This window comes from Pelophylax lessonae (genome assembly GCF_965119305.1).
Source record: "Pelophylax lessonae genome assembly, chromosome: 12".
Lineage (NCBI taxonomy): Eukaryota > Metazoa > Chordata > Amphibia > Anura > Ranidae > Pelophylax > Pelophylax lessonae.
Window position 1 is genome coordinate 92206590 of NC_138779.1, and position 17899 is coordinate 92224488.

The window sequence follows — 17899 nt, forward strand, 5'->3', positions numbered from 1 at the left end:
GAAAAGGCATTCGATAATGTCAGCTTCCAATGGTTGGAAATGGTCCTGAAGAAATTTGGCTTTTCTGGCCCCTTTCTTCATCTGATCCAAGCCATGTATGCCACCCCTTCAGCACAGGTTATGGCGGCAGGTCTCTCCTCTCGACCCTTTCGTCTGTTCAAAGGCACTAGGCAGGGCTGCCCCCTTTCCCCTCTCCTTTTTAATTTGGCGGTTGAACCCCTTTCCAGGACACTCACTTCTCACCCTCAGCTGCGTGGGATACGAGTGGGAGGCGTGGAAATCCGATCCGCACTTTTTGCGGATGACGTTCTGGTCTTCACCTCGGACCCCCCTCACGACCTCCCGGTAATTCAATCATTATTTGAGTCCTTTCTCCTCTGCTCGGGCATACGTATAAATTTTTCCAAAAGTGAGGTACTCCCCCTTAATGCCCCGCGGACACCCCAGTGGGCCTCTTCATCCCCGTTGCCGCTGGCCAAGGCCCACATTACTTATCTAGGAATTAAAATCGGTCCCCACCCCTCGTCCATATACCGCCTGAATTTCACCCCTGTCACCCCTGCCGACCTGGGTTGATCATCGGCCCCCATCATGGTCACTGAATTGCCCGATATCATTCCATTTAAATGATGGTGACTTCTGACTGGTTACTAACTACTACTTATTTGATACCGCTTGTTGTTCTTTTAACTGTATTAATCTCTTTAATCCATGACTCCATACGATACACCGTGATATTCCTCTAACATAGGATAAGTTGACGTTTGCATTTGTGCTCCTCCCCCCCCCCCTTCCACAGACCCTCACCCTTATTTACCCTTCTCTCCTCTCTTCTTTCCCACCTCCCCCCCCCCCCCCCCCGCCCTCAATTACTAGAAGGTCAGCAGGTCCCTCCGGGGACGAATTACTAGTACTATATAGTCTCCTTCATAAAATGAAACTTGAGGCCTGTCGATTACCATGGTTCTATTGCTATGTGCTCGTTCTATTCAATTGTTCGTTGTATTGAATGATTTGGTTGCTGCACTGTCTATTTGCTGTATAAATTGACAAAGTCTCAATAAAATCTTGTTAAAAAATAAACTATTTAAAACAGTTTTTAAAACTATCTATTTAAAATTATTTATTAAAACTATTTGAATTTGAAACCATTCAAATTTGAAAACTGTTAGAAATCGAATTGAAAACGATTCAAATTTCATTAGAAAATTTAGTTGCGTTATTTTGGATTTGTTTCAATTGGTTACTATTTTAATTTGGAAATTCAGATACATTCGAATTTCGGAATAATGAAGAATTTCAATTTCAATTTACAAAAAAAACTGTAAAACAGTAAAAAAGAAAACAAACAGAATTTGACAAGTTGTTTGTTTAACAAACAAATGTTTCAAAATGTAAATCCACCGTCAGTCACATTGTCCAGTGATGTATATCCATGTCAATTAGGTACCTGTCAACTCGTCAAGGAACAAAAAAAAAAAAAAAAAGGCGCCTGCCAGGATACATCTAGAGACTGTTTGCTTGCCTCCCACCAAATGACTTCCCAATGATGTCATTGACCATATATGGACACGACCATATTGGTCAATGATATCATGGGATCCCAGGGTCCTAGGGGTGAACACATGGATAATGTTTACTGTGCATATACATGTAAAAATCTCAAAAGCTAAGAGTCTATTTCCATCTGGCAACATACATATTTTTCCAGAGGATTAGAATGGCAATTTTAATGTACTTAACCACTTAAGGACAATAAAAAGAAAAAGAAGAAAAATAACAGTGGTCACATGAAAGGGGGCCAGTCCCTCTAGTTCTATTATTGCTAGAGACCGGGACCTGTCTTTGTCAGCTCAGTCATCATACTCGGTGGGCTCAGAGAGTGGATTTTCAGTACAGAAACTTTGGCCGCCCATTGATGCAAATGTGCAGCTTGTGGGCTTTAAAGACCACTCTTTTTGGCGCCACCATTCACGATATGTGGGTGTTGAAAGGTTAGATGACGAATTTAATATATTATAGACTTATAGAAATGAATACATATAAGTATGACCTAATTCAAAAAATATTTTATTTCTACAGGTTAGATGAGATCACTGGAGGTTTCGATCAATTGCCCTTGGCCTTGGCCAAACGGTTGGGAAATGTGATCAAATTGAAATCCACTGTAGTTAATGTCACGAGGAATGAAAAATCAGTAATCGTCTACTACCGGAATGATAGAACCACCCCTCCCACCAGCATAATTGCAGACTATGCTATCATAACATCCACCGCAAAGGCAACCAAACGTATTAAGTTCAGTCCTCCTTTGACCAATGAGAAGGATTTTGCATTAGGTAACATCCACTATGCAAGTGCCACAAAAATCTTACTGGGCTGCACTGAGAGTTTCTGGGAAAAGAATGGTATAGTTGGTGGAAGAAGTATCACCGATCGCCCATCGCGTTATATCTATTACCCAAGTCACAACTTTACCGGAGGAAGAGGGGTCCTCCTTGCATCATATACTTTGTCGGACGAGTCATCGTTCTTCCTATCCCTCAGTGATGAAGAGTGCATTGACATTGTTTTTGAAGACTTGGCTGCCATCCACTTGAGACCAGAGAAGGAGCTCCGACGCCTTTGTCCTAAGGCTGTGGTGAAGAAGTGGAGCCTGGATCCATACTCCATGGGTGCATTTGCTCATTTCATACCGTATCAGTATAGTAACTTGTTTGAGTATCTATCTCAACCTGAAGGCAGAATATATTTTGCCGGAGAATACACTTCAGCTCCCCATGGTTGGATTGACACAGCTATTAAAAGTGGCCTGAAGGCTGCAAGAGCTGTTCACAGAGATGCCAATTAATTTTTCCACAAATTATTTTATTTGCATACATGTATGAAAATCAATATTTCTTGGTTCTGGAAATATACATTCTATATCAAGCATTTAAAAATGAAAAATGATTTTGGTGACAGTTTAATAGTTTTACCATTCTATATGCCTAGACATATGTATATTCATGTAGGCCAAATGCACTAGGGTGTTTTCAAAAAAGTTATCTTCAAGAGAACTAGTCATGACTCTACCTATGTTAGAATCATAACCTTTAGAAGTCTATTTTTAAAATAATTTGCTGAATAAATCTTAAAAGCACTTGGCGAGCCATCACATGCTCTCAAAGTATTTTGCCTAATATGTTTATTTCCTACGATCATTAGATCCATCTAGTGGTCATAATGCAATATTTTTCTGACATACCTTAAAGGATAAGTTCACTTTAAAAAAATAAAAATAAATGCACACAGGTATAAAAGGATGCATTTATTATTTATTTATTTTTTGGAGCCTGTAAAGTATTGCCCCAGCGATTAGCAGATCACTGGTGCCATGCAGGTCTCCTGCAGATCTCTCAATGTATCTGTGAGCCTGTACATCTCGGCAAGCAGATACACTGACAGGAACAATCAATAAACTAGCACGGTGCTCCACAGTGCCATGTTATTTCATTGAGAACTACAAGCTGACAGCTTCAAAGGATGGTAGGTTCATTCGCACACAGAGCTGTGTGAGTGAATGGTGCGGCCGTGTGGGCTGCGCTGTTTTCACAAAGTAACAGCTAGTAAAGGGAACTTCTCCCCATACTGCTGTCACACAAAGGCAGGGGATCCCTGAGCGGCTGCAGGAATTGGAATATGTTAAATGTTCCATCCTAAAAATGGGTGGAACATGTAACATGTTACCAAAGGTGAACTTATCCTTTAATCAGGAAAATAATTAAGACCACTAGAAGGAGCTGACAACCACAGAAAATAAATGTGTTAGGAAAAATATGGTGAGAATTGGTGACGGCTAGGCAAATGCTTGTGAAATTTGTTTAGTAATTGTTTTTTATATATAGAGCCCTTGGTCCTAAATTGTTATACCTGTGCAGGTGTATCCATCATTCATTTATATATGCTCCCCCCTTATTAAATGTCACTTCCTTGTTTGTGTCTAGCAGCTTGATTCAGGACAGAGGTCACCCAAATTCTGACCATGACTGCTTTGTCAAGTGTCACCTCACACACTATACACTCTGACTTCTGAGAGAAGCCGAAGAGTTGGGTACATGCAAAAGTAAATAAAGCTAAATAAGGGGCAAATATAATTCTTCATATCTAAGCCTGCACAGTTATACTAATTTAAGGCAAAAGTTTCTGATTTTTAGCATAAATCCAACAAGGACTTTTTATTTTTTTTTTTTTTTCTATGGGATGAAGAGATACTGTAAACTACGTTTATAAACTAAATGTTTCAACTTTATGATTTTTTTTCTTTCAAACTATAGACTATGGTATACTGTATATATATATTTAAATAGACCATATGTATTTCAATAAAGTGCTATCAATAAGATTCTCCGTGTCAAAACTGTGTTCGCTGCAAGAGGATTCATCCAGCCACTTGGGCAATTACTGTGTACAGCTTTATAGTAATAAGTAGGGATGATCGAACGGTTCGGGTCCACCATCGGTTCGACCCGAACATTGGGTGTTCGAGGTTCGGCCGAATTTAGAACTTTTTGCCCAAAAAGTTCGGAATTCGGCAACCAGAACCGCCCAAAATGCAATGCTTCAGGAAATGGGCTTTAAAAGCCCGTGATTGGACCAGAACCATTAGCAAAAGCCAATTAAGGGGGCAGGAGAATGCTAGGAATGTGATTGGAGTGACTAGGGGGTCCCTAGACCAATCATTAGTGAATACGCCCCCCAGTATATAAGATCGCCCCCGCCATATTCCTAGCATTGTTATACTGGACATGGAAGAGAATGGAAGCAGTTCTGTTAATTTTACTTTAAAAGTGTCATTAGCTATTTTTAGTGTGAGGAAAGGGATATCTAGTGTAGTTAGAGTGCTCCTTTACACTTAAGTTAGCTTCAAAAATTGAGTTTCTGTAGGGAAAGTGTTAAGTGTAAGGGGACCGTAGTGTAGTGTAGGGTTAACTGGCAGTGACTGCTATGGCAGGGTGACAAAACCCTTCCATAGCAGGGTGACCGCTATAGAGAAATGATCATTTCTCTGAATAGCTTCATAACTGGAATATGGCTTCTCACCAGCCAAGCATTTTTTATGCTGCAGGGGCTGCCACTGCCAGTGCTTTTTTGAGGACATGTTTGATGTCAGACATGACATCTGAACATGTGTATAGGGGGTATATATAGACATATATGTCTGAATATATACCCCTAGACATATATAGGTGTGATAGTAGCAGAAATAAATGCTTGCGCTAATGAAATCATTTACAGTAATATATTTCTGCTACTATCACACCTATATATGTCTATGGGTATATATTCAGACTCATATGTGTATATATACCCCCTATACACATGTTCAGATGTTTTGCCTGCCTCAAAAGAACCCCAAAAAATGCCAAAAAAACGCTACCTTCAAAAAAAAATATGCCCAGGTGTGTTTTTGCTGGCATTTTTTGGGGGGTTTTGGAGGCAGGCAAAACATCTGAACTTGTGCACAGTACCACTATACACAAGTTCAGATGTTTTTCCTGACTGCAAAGATCCCAAAAAAATGCCTTCTATTAAACCGGCAAGGTGTTACAGGAGCGAAGCAAACCCCCTGTCAGAAAGTTTTCTAATACAAACGATCTTTTTTTTTCTGGTTCTGGACATGCTACAGAGCTGAAACTTCACATGTACACTTTTTAGACCCCCCAGATCTGAAATCCAAAGTAAAAATCAAAAAATCTCTTTTTTTTTTTTAAATTTTCTCAATAATTGGCTTTTTTTATCAAAAATGACAATTTTTAAGAACTTTTTTGTGTGATTTTGTGTCTGGGGGGTCTAAAAGGTGTACCTGTGAAGTTTCAGCTCTGTAGCATGCACAGAACCAGAAAAAAAGATCATATAGGTGTTAAAGTTAAAGGAGGGTCCCGACCCACATCCCTGTTCTACTGAAAAATTATCTTTTTTTTTTTTCATGGTTCTGGACATGCTACAGAGCTGAAACTTCACATGCACACCTTTTAAACCCCCCAGATACTAAATCCAAAGTAAAAATAAAAAAAAATCTCTCTTTTTTTTTTTTACTTTTTTCAATAATTGGCTTTTTTATCAAAAATGACAATTTTTAAGAACTTTTTTTGTGTGATTGTTAGTTAATGGGGCATGACCCAGAACCTTAGGCACTTTTTAGGGGCATTTATTGGGTTTTAGGGCTTCAAAATGGTGTTTTTTGATTACCGAAGTTTGGGTCCCATTGATTTCAATGGGGTTCTGAAATCCGAACCGAACTTTTGGAAAATTCGGGTGTTCTGGTCGAACCGAACTTTTCAAAAGTTCAATCATCCTTAGTAATAAGCAGTTTCACCGTTTTACAAAATATATGTTGTGTAGGCATTCATATTGACTTGACTTTGGGCGTTGTTGTGTCAATATAGCATCTTGTTTTGTAGCCCTCAGGCCTCCTCGCTACATCCAATTCTTGCCTTAACTAATTCTGCTTGGGAAATTACATACAGTACCAGTTTATATCTGGAACCCAACTAATTGGTTCTTATATATCTGTGCAATTGGCATTTACCTGCTTGTAGATTAGGGGTGTCAAACTCAACTTCATTGCGGGCCACATCAGCATTATGGTTGCCCTCAAAGGGTCAGTTATATCTGTAAGATTATATGTCCAGAGCATCCCACGCCCTCTTACACCCTTACATGAGATGTCTAGAGCCCCCCCCCCCCCCATCATAAGTCAAGAGTCACCCACCCTTACTTACATCACAATGCACCCCTTACCTTGTGCTACTGCCATGAAGAAGATGCAGGTGGATCTGGGAAGAAAGTGCAATTTCTGGAGGAGGACCAGAGGAGGGCTGGAGTCAGCTTACAGAGTCTGCTGAATGCTGAGACCAGGGGAGGCAGAGACAAGGTGGTGTTGTGGCTGCCCAGAGAGGTGGAGGATCTGTAGGAAGAGTTCTGCCCTCCACTCTGCTGCAGACTGCTGAGAAGGGGGGCAAAGACGAGCCTTTCTGCAGCAGCACAGAGAAGCACAGGACCTAGCAAAAGAGTTCTGTCCTCTCAGCTGTCGACTACTGAGACAAGGTGGGGTAGAGAAAAGGGGGGTGCCGCAGCTGCAGGAGAGGTGTGAGGGCCACATGAAACGGCCTGGGGAGGCCGCATTTTTTTTGTCTGCTACAAAACTATGAACAGGAGTGCCCCTTTTAAACAACAGTTTAGAAAGAGTACTACCCTTTCCATACGGAAGCCTCTTGGCCTGCTACACCCCCTTACATCATCCTTTCAATTGATGCCTGTTGCAAAGCTAGTTAGTTGGCCTGGGATGATGGGTGATGGTTACCAGTGAGTATTCCTTACAATAATGTCCTGCACAAGCATAGCAGGCAAAAAGCCCATAGGCATTACAGAGTTGAACCAGAATGACAACTTCATCCCCCTCTAGACATATAACCCATGTGCTAACCAGGACAGGGGTTTTTTTCAGTGCAAACATCTTGGTACGATTAACTATTAAAGTATAATGAATGCAAAACAAGGCACCCTTTAAAATAATGCACGATATTGAAGCACCCCTTTCTAAAATGTAAAGAAATTAAACTCAACTCGCCGTGTTTGGAGGAGGAGGAATGTTGCCTATGACCCCAAGAACACCATCCCCACTGTCAAACATGGAGGTGGAAACATTATGCATTGGAGTTGTATTTATGCTAAGGGGACAGGATAACTTCCCTGCATCAAAGGGACGATGGACGAGGTCATGTACCGTCAAATCTTGGGTGAGAACCTCCTTCCCTCAGCCAGGGCATTAAAAATTGGCTAGTGGATGGGTATTCCAGCATGACAATGACCCAAAACACACGGCACAAGGCAACAAAGGAGTGACTCAAGAAGGTGCTTACATTAAGGTCCTGGACTGGCATAGCCAGTCTCCAGACCTTAATCCCACAAAAATATGTGGAGGAAACTGAAGGTTCAAGTTACCAAATGTCAGCCTAGAAACCTTAATGACTTAGAGAGGATCTGCAAAGAGGAGTGAGACAAAATCCCTCCTGACGTGTGCAAACCTGGTGGCCAACCACAAGAAACATCCGACCTCTGTGATTGCCAACAAGGGTTTTGCCACCAAGTACTAAATCACGTTTTGCAAAGGGGTCAAATACTTATTTTACTCATTAAAATGCAAATCAAGTTATAACTTTTTTGAAATGCGTTTTTCTGGATTTTTTTGTTGTTAGTCTGTCTTTCACTGTTAAAATAAACCTACCATTACAATTATAGATTGATCATTTCTTTGTCAGGGGGCAAACGTACAAAATCAGCAGGGGATCAAATACTTTTTCCCTCACTGTATAACTCATGTGTTAACCAGGACAGATGTTTTCAGTGAAAATATCTTGGCATGATTAACTATTAAAGTATAATGAATTCAAAACGAGGCACCCTTTAAAATCATGCACAATATTGAAGCACCTTGTAAACAAGGTGTGCAGTGTTTAATATGGCAAGATAAACATGTACTGGGTCAATAAGACCAAGAAATAATAAGGATCAAATGGACACCAAATGTAATGAACACCATTAAAACAATATAATGATAAAAGTGATGATCAAAAACGTCCATAGGAAAAGACCCCTCAGGAACAATCCCATTCACCATATGCTGATAGTGACAACGAAACCTCCACCAAACACCAATGAGTGTGGCCTCTTACCAGACTATGTAGATCCCCATTACAGAGATCCACATTCGCTCCAATAATCGTTGTCTTAGACACAGTTGACAGCTGAATGGGTATTGGATCCTGATATCAAAACCGTGTATAATCCAGGGATAATGACTGGACTGATTATAGTACACCCTCATAGGTAATGTCATCAAGGCAGATGTAACATGGGGTGGGTAAAGATGGAACAAAAAAGAAAACTCCTCATGGTGAAGTAAGTAGCAACACATGAATTTAATAGCTTAAAAGATATTGCACTCTCATTTTTCACAGACAAGATGCATATAGGTTAAATCCTGCAGAGGTGTTCCCTTAGGGGAAGTGTGGAAGTGGATAGCCAGAAAACTCCAAACAAAGCAAAGAGACTCGGGGAGATGTACGGAATACGTACGGTGCCGGTTCCCCTACCGGTTTCGTCAGATGTTGACGTCTTCAGGGGGCGTGGCTAACCACCGCCATCTCTCGCTATTAATGGCTAAAGGATGCGGAAGAGGAGGGGCGGCATGCGTTCCAGCCAGCTCCGCCTCACCCGGATTTACTATCCAAGCAATAACATAATTCAGGGAATGTCTTAGAAAGCTAATTAGAGCCATTCAAGGAGCTAATCTACAAACAGAAGTACATTCCTGGATCAAACCCTGCTGCAGACAGAGTCAACTGATCATCAGGAAAACTAAAAACCAGAGAAACGGTCAACAGCTGAATGCAGCGGTATAAGTGAGACTACCAGAAGGAATAAAAAGAAAGGAGAATTTGATTCAACACAAATAATCCTTCTTAACATAAACACACAGAATATCCCACATGTTTAAAAAAATGAGAAGTATATATATGTGACGGTTATCCAGATTATGAAAACTACCCATGTTTATAATGACATAACAATGGTTAACCAAAATCGGAAAAACAATGGTTAGAAAACATAGAACATTAGAACATGTATCATATAAAATTAATGTAATAAAATACTTCATACAATAAAATAAACAATAAAATGCAATGCAAAAAGCACGAAAATATTAACAATATAAAAATAAGAATAAAAATAACCTATGGACGATAATAGGACATCAACTAGGCATTGTTAATAAAAGAGTTGATGTCCCAATCTATGTTCATACCATGGGGACTATAGGATTTAACTTTATAGATCCATTGAGTTTCCAACTGGGACACCCCCCGTGTACGGTTGCTACCCCTCCAACTACTAGAGTACCTGTCTATGCCCATGAAAATGGTACCAGTAGGATCTCTATTGTGGCACTGATCATAATGGCGAGAGACACTGTGTTTTGGAAATCCCTTAAGGATAATCGCCACATGCTCTTTCAGCCTCACATGGAGCATCCGTATGGTACAGCCAATATAGTCAAGCCCACAAGGGCACCGTAAAAGGTACACAACGTGCTTAGTGGTGCATGTGATGAAGGGTTTGATGTCAAACCGCTGATCTGTGCCATTCAATTCAAATGAATCTATTTTCCTCCTTGTGTCAGCGTTGATTTTACAAATAGAACATTTTTTACACTGATAAAAACCCTCTCTATCATGGAAAAAATAGACATTTTTGGGGGGATTAATGAAATTTGGAGCAACGTATAACCTTAATGGGGGAAGTCCTCTATAAACAACTTGAAGTTTGGGCGGCAATACTGGGCCCAACACCATGTCCTCTTTCAATACATGCCAATGTTTCTGTAGAATATGTTTTACTGAGAAGTGCCGAGTTGAAAAAGAGGAAAAAAAGGCACATTTAAAAGAATCATCCGATACTCTCAACTTAGGTCTTAATAGATCCTCTCTAGTTTTTTGGTCCGTGCGTAATAAAGCAGAATTTAAATCTGCAATAGGATACCCCTTCTCCAAAAAACGCTTTTTGAGAATCTCAGCCTCCTGTAAAAAATTGGTCATGTTTACTACAATTTCTCTTTAATCTTAGAAATTGGCTAAAGGGGACAGAATGTAACCAAGTAGAGTGATGACAGCTTCTGATGTCAATGAAGCCATTTCTGTCAGTTTCTTTAAAGAACGTGGACGTAATAATATTACCATCCACTACCCAGGGGTAGGCACGGACCAAGGCTGTGGCGGACATTTTCCGAAATACAGTACTTAGTGAAGGACACCGAGGTACATTTCAAATTAAAACCATCAAAAAAACATTCTGTCTACTCTATGGCCTAGTTCTACAAGTACAAATACATTTAAAATAACAATTATATAAAGACTACTTATATATACTGTTATAAACGGTTTAAAAGATTTTCAAAATTCTTACTTTATATTTTTTGGCCAGGGCAGGTCCCCCATAGATCCCCCTTTAGCGCAGGCAGATCCCCCATAGATACCTCTTTTGAGCAGGCTAAACCAGGGTGAGGGTTCCCCATATAGATCCCCCTTTAAAGCAGGCAGGTCCCCCATAGATCCCCCTTTAACGCAGGCAGGTCCCTCATGTATCCCTCTTTAGAGCAGGCAAAGCCAGGGTGAGGGTTTCCCCATATAGATTCCCCTTTAGAGCCGGTCAAGGGCAGGCAGGTCCCCCATAGATCCCCCATCCCCATATGTCCCCTTTAGAGCAGGCAAGGCCATAGTGAGGGTCCCCCATATAGATCCCCCTTTATAGCAAGAAAGGGCAGATAGGTCCCCCATAGATCTCCCTTTAGCACAGGCAGGTCCCCCATAGATCCCCTTTAGAGCAGGCCAGACCAGGGTGAGGGTCCCCCATATGTATACATCCCCTTTAGAGCAGGCAGGTCCACCGTCCCCCATAGATCCCCCTTTAGCGCAGGCAAGGGCAGGCAGGTCCCTCATAGATCATCCTTAGAGTAGGCCAGGGTGACAGTCCCCATATAGATCCCCCTTAGAGCAGGCCAGGCCAGGCAGGGTCCCCCTCCCATATAGATCCCCCTTAGAGCAGGCCAGGGTCCCCCTCCTATTATAGATCCCACTTAGAGCAGGCCAGGGTTCCCCTCCCATTATAGATCCCCCCTAGAGTTTGCCAGACACACACACACACACACACACACACGGTATACATACATACACATGCACACATACACAGTATATACACACACAATATACATACATACACACGCACACAGTATATACACACACACAAAGTATATACAAACACACAATATACATACACACACACACACACACACACACAGTATATACACACACACATACATAAATACATACATACACACACGCACACACACACACATACATACATACATACATACATACACACAGTATACACACATACATACATACATACATACATAGACACACCAGCACTTTCCATCTAAATATCAGCCTGATTGAACACACTGCTGCTGCCCCAATTTCCTGGCATGCTGGCACTTGTAGTGCTCCAGCAGCTCACAGACATTGGGAGTGGTAATACAGAAGAGGAGGAGGTGGGCAGGTAATGAATAGGGAGGTGTAGCAGAGATTGGGGGAGAAGTTTAGAGGATATCCTCCCTCCAGAAGCAGTGCACTGCTCCTCACACAGGAAATTCATCTAACAGCCTCAGAGACAGAAAGAGTCCTGCTAGAGAAAACACAGCCTCTCCCCTTCCCCCTCCTCAGCAGGAATACGTATAGTTTATCTGCCCCAGCTCACCTTCTTCTATGAGGCTGCAGGCTGTGTACATTCCTCTCCTCTCTTCTCCAGCTGTCCACATCTCCTGCTCTGATGTTAAACAAGGTGCGCTGGGGAAGGGGGCGTGTACACTGTGTTCCCATTGGCTGAGGAGGCAGTGGAGAGGTGGAGCAGCTATAGACTCTGGATTTTTTCAGTGAAAGAATTCTGTAACTGACATTTCAGGGAGCCGCAGAGCCTGCAGTGAGACTCCAGTGAAAAAAGTCAGTGGCGGCGTGACGGACCCGGCAAGGACTGCTCACGGACATCAGTGTCCGTGTGTGGACACCTTGCCGACCCCTGCCACTACCTTAATCATGAGATCCAAAAAGTGAATCTCAGATGAGCTACATTCATATTGTAGGGAAATACAATTGTTGCAATTTAACTCTTGCATAAAGAGCCCTAAAGATGGAACATCACCCTCCCATAGGAGGAGGATGTCATCGATATACCTCCTCCAGAAGATCAACTGGGGTCTGGGGCAACCATTGATGAAATCTTCCTCCCAAGGAAGTCTCGGGTAATGAGAAACAGCTTCCAATCCTTGTTGATGTGAAATGATAGTATAGAGTGACGACACATCGGCCGTCACCCATAAATAACCATCCTTCCAGTCTAACTCACTCAGCTCATTCAAGACCTGAGTAGAGTCTTTCAAGAAGGATGGAATCCTACTCACAAGGGGTTGCAAAATATGGTCCACATACTTACCTGCCCTAGCGGTAACAGAGTCGATCCCACTAATGATAGGCCAACCAGGCAGATGGAGGGGATTCTTATGTACCATGGGCAGGTAGTAAATGACCGGTACTCTAGGGACTGATGGTATCAAATAAGCTCTTTCTTTTTTAGTGAGAATATTGTCCCTATAACCCTTGTCCACTATCATCTTCAGATCCTTCTTGTATCCCAATGTGGGGTCCTTTGGAAGTGGAAGGTAGGTGTTGCGGTCGGATAGGATGTTGTCCATTTCTACTTTGTAGGCCCCAACATCCAACACGACAATACCTCCACCTTTATCCGCCGGACGTACCACAATGTCCTTTCTATTTTGTACCAGGTGAAAAGGCAGCAATTGTAATGCTAGCAATTTGGCCCAGCTAGCATTAAGGATGGCTGAGACAGTTTTTCTTTCTATGGGTGACTTAGACATAAGAGGAGCCTAGCAGGCTGAGAGAGGAACTTTCCAACTTCTCTAAGGTAGGCTGTGTTCCACGGGCCCTCCCAATGTCTGCACCCACCCAGTACCCCAAACAAATTGTCCAGAAAACAGCGTTACTCACCCAGCCAACCTCTGCCTCTCTCGTAGAAGATACCCGCCACTGTGGATAAGCTTGGACTGGCCCTTCTCCGGGAAGTCCTTTAAGCCGCTGGAGAGAAGACAGGGTGGTGGGGCTCACTTTCTCAGGCTGTTGGGGATCTGGGCCGACTGTCCAGCATCCCTGGGATATAAACGTGAAGACTGCAGTCCCATCCACTACCACAGGAACTCCATCTTTTGTATGTTGAGGGCAGAGGCCAACCGCACTCTGTTCTGTTGCCAGCGCTTCTGCTGGGTTGGTGTTATCATTCTGGGGCAAAAACTGCTGCTGGGAAGGGGAGTCAGCTGTTCCATCTTCCTTACCCCCATCTGGTGGTTGGGACAACCTTTCTCCGGTACTGTCTCCCAGATGGACAGATCCTGGCTGGAGAGGGAAGACAGTTTCCTCTGTTCTGACTGACTTTTGGGGAGAGAGGACAGCAACCTCATCTCCCTACTAACCCTGGGCCTCCAGAACTGCCACAGGTGAGGGGCAGAGGTTGTTGACTCTCTGTCCGGCTGCCAGCGCTTCAGCTGGGTGTAGAAGCTTCACTTCATCAGCTTGTTGCTGGAGCAAGGGGCAGATTTCCCCAGCTTCCTGGAACTCTGTAGCTTTTGTGGGTGCTAGGCAGAGCTTGGTAGCACTCTGTTGCCAGCTCTTCTGCTGGGTTGGGGTTGGGGAATACTACCCCCAGGACCTGTTTGTGGGTCTGCTGTAGAGAGGAGGGATCGCCTACCTTCTCCTCCTGGTATTCCTGCGGGGTAGGTTGGAGATCTTGACTGGCCGGCCGGAATCCCTGTAGATCTTGTGCAGAGACCGCGGTCCCATCTCCACCATTGGGGTCAGGGCTGCTGTATCCCTGTGGTTGGGGAATGAAGATGGCTTCCTCTTCTCCCATACCTTTATCCAGAGGCTGGACAGATGCATTCCTCCATCTAAGCTTGTCCTGTGCAGAAACAGGTTTGTCCAGGTGAGTCAGCACTTGCTGCATCTGCCATAAGACATCCGCATCCAAGACAGTGGGTGCAGGTGAGCAAAGCACACTACTACTATGCCATATTGTCGATTCTTCATTCAGGATTTCTGGACTGTCAGCTGGTTTTTCTGGATATTTCCAGGCAAGGGAAGCCCAGCCCTGGCACTGAGCAGAGTTCAGCAGCCGTCGGTAGGCGACCTCCAGCTCCCATTCCTGAATGGCCAGAAACTCCACATTTTCCAGTGCCCAGAGCACTTCCGAGACGTTCAGAATCCTTTCTCTGTAATCCATAATTTCCTCCAACCGCCACTCCAAATCACTCCCAAAGTTAGGGTCCCCTGACAGCTTCTTGTACAACAGTCCCCTGCCGCTGTAGCCAAAGCCTTCCGTTGGGCTGTCATCCGCTATCCAAGGGCATGTTTGGGATACATGCCACCGGAGGGCTCTATAGCTCTCTTTCAACCGCATCTCTGCCCAGACCAGCCTGCTTAACTCAGCTGTCTGCTCCTTGTGCGGTGTATCTCCCAAAAATAGCTCCCGCAATCCATACTGCGACCAGTAACTTTTCTGGATGGAGGATAGGATTTTTCCCTGGTGGCGCTGCTCATTGGCTAGCGATTCGTTCCAGAGATCCAAGCGCACAGAATCATGCCATCCTAGCAGGACCTGGTAAGACACTGGTCCCCTGTGCTGTATCTGCATCTCTCGTAACCTCCTTACGAATTCCTCTTCCATGGCGACGCTGCACAGGTGTTAGCTTGCTCAATAATGTTACCGGTGTCTCTGAGCTGCTTCTCCTTGTACTAGGACACCATCTCACCGCTCAGATTGGAATCCTGCGAGCTACTCCCCTAATCTAGATTTTACAACTGCCGCAAACACCTCACTCCTCAGAAAGTGCTCTGTGCTCTAAATACAATAAATAGTGTTGCGCAAGAGTAAAAATCTGCCTAGTTGCTATTTCAACGATATTGGTGACCAATCCAGATTGTACTGGGTATGGTGTGTTATCCAAAAATGTAAAATAAAATAAAATAAACCTGTGTGATATAAATTGTTTCGTGAAAAGTCAATGTTTTGATGTGATTCCAATGCTGAGTATATAAATAAATGTGTAACCTGCTTCAATAATCATACAGTGTTACCAAATATAAAGTGCTGTGTGCTGATACCGTTGTGTTTAAAAAAACCTTGCAATCAATATTTGCTATGTTCTCTCATGCAAACTAAAACCAATATATATAAAAGATTCTAATATATATAAATAGTCCATAAAGTGCTTATAAGTGTTATAATCTGTGAGTCCTTAATATAAAGAAAAAGTGCCAGGTGCTTGTGGAATAATCAGCTGCAGGTGCTCAATCCACCAAGTCTGTGGACATGTGGGTGTGTTCCCAACCGGTATGCTTGACCGATATATCACCAAACTCCATGCACCCCCTCGTGATTGGGCGCTCACCTTAAAACCGATATAGATATGCCTCTAATCGTATACAATATTAACTCCTCTGGGGCACTTCTCCTCCCTTCCACTGAGATACCGAAAGATCGCTGGCAGTATCCTCCTACATGTAACTCCAACACTCCATAGGGGATGATACCATGTGAAAGAGATAGCTCCAGATAGTGCTTATATCGTTTTATACTTTTTATTAAATGTCAAGTGAAAAGTTGTACTCTCACATTTCCAGGTGCATGTATGCACGTATGAATCGCTTTAACCGTTCCAGGATGCCTTTCGGATAAATAGGGAGCCGCCTCGGCTTGCGACCGTCCTCCTTGGTCTGCCCGACAGCCTCACCTACGCTGGGTGCAACGCTCCGTCCGTCACCGCTGCCACCAATGTAACAGATCAACCGGCACCCCGACCGGGTACCTCCGTTGACGGATGCTCCTAGCGCTTCCCGAGGGCTCCAAGCACTTCACCAGACACCATAACCGCCTCAGACCCCACAAACCACCGCAGCTTGGTTGGGGTCTCGCGTCTCCTACCCACCCTGGACCTACGCAAGGCTCCAAGTTCCAGTGGGTGAACCTCTCTTTCTCCAGAGAGTGCAGCAGGAACAGGAACAAGTTCTTACACAAGCTCTTACAAGAGGTTAGTGATTATCCAAGGGAGTATGAAGGACATAGCAATCCCTTGTAGCATTTTCCCCCAATGAGAGACAGGACTCTAGATTGAGGGTGAAGTATAACTCAACTTTATTGAACAAGAAACAGACTTTTATACAGTTTTTCCCCACAAGATTACTGCCCAGGTGGACCTTGTTGAAAACAGGCCCTGACATTCACAATCCAATGAAAACAGAGTTTTACATTCGCATACAGTGTACACAAAGATATACACTGTGGGACAACCCCCCTCCTCCTTAGCAGCCAATCCACATACACATATACATCCCATAATAAGCTTATCTTAAGCAGACAGAACAACGTGAGGTCATTAACATTTAACAATGAGACAGGCACAATCCACATTCCCTCCCAACACACAAACAATAGGGAAGTCTGCCAATGACAGTCTGAGTGTCTCTCTCACAGACAAGCACATGGAATACACTGTGTAAAGCGGTATTAAATCTTCATATTTCTATATGAAGATATGGTTGAGAAATATTAATGTCTCATCTGAAGTAATTCAAACCATTAAGTATTTGCTCCTCACCTCCAGTGATGGTGAATACCTTCACAGCAGTATTTATCCATCCACCCCACACTTTATCAAACTTATTAAGTATTCCCCTCCTAGTATATGTGGCTTTACATAAGGGGAGGGCTTTGTTAATTAATGCCTTCCATGCCGGAACAGTCGGAGGGGTAGACTTTTTCCAGAAAAGCACTATTAAGTTCCTAGCATATTAAAAACTATAAAGTCAAAAGAGTATGTGTCACTTTCTCAGGGGCTAGGGCATCAACAGTCCCAAGAGACACACCTCAACAGCTGGCCGTACACAAAGTGTAGTGACCCCCTCCACACACTCAGTGACCCCCAGCCAGAAAATTTGAATAGCCGCACAGTCCCAGAAAATGTATAAAAAGTCTGCAAAGGTTAAAGTGCAGCACCAACACCAGCAACAGGGCATCTGGGTGGGAAAGATCTTGGCCAATCTGGCCGGAGTAAGTTAAATGTGATGGAAAAATTTGTATTGATCCCTAACCGATACCAGTCTGGAGGAGTTAATCTCCCAAAGATCATTCCAGTCATCCCCGTCCAACTGAGGGAACACTGCCTCCCAGGCTGCTC

General features: G+C 43.3%; 1 protein-coding gene across 1 annotated transcript in view; it reads left to right on the forward strand.

The window, feature by feature from the left end:
* Nucleotides 1-17899, forward strand: part of LOC309568883 (L-amino-acid oxidase-like) — a 99434-nt gene that overhangs the window by 27483 nt on the left and 54052 nt on the right. Inside the window, 2 exon segments of the mRNA XM_082274666.1 lie at nucleotides 2083-2848; nucleotides 2852-2882. Coding sequence (XP_082130792.1) covers nucleotides 2083-2848; nucleotides 2852-2882 — 797 coding nt within the window.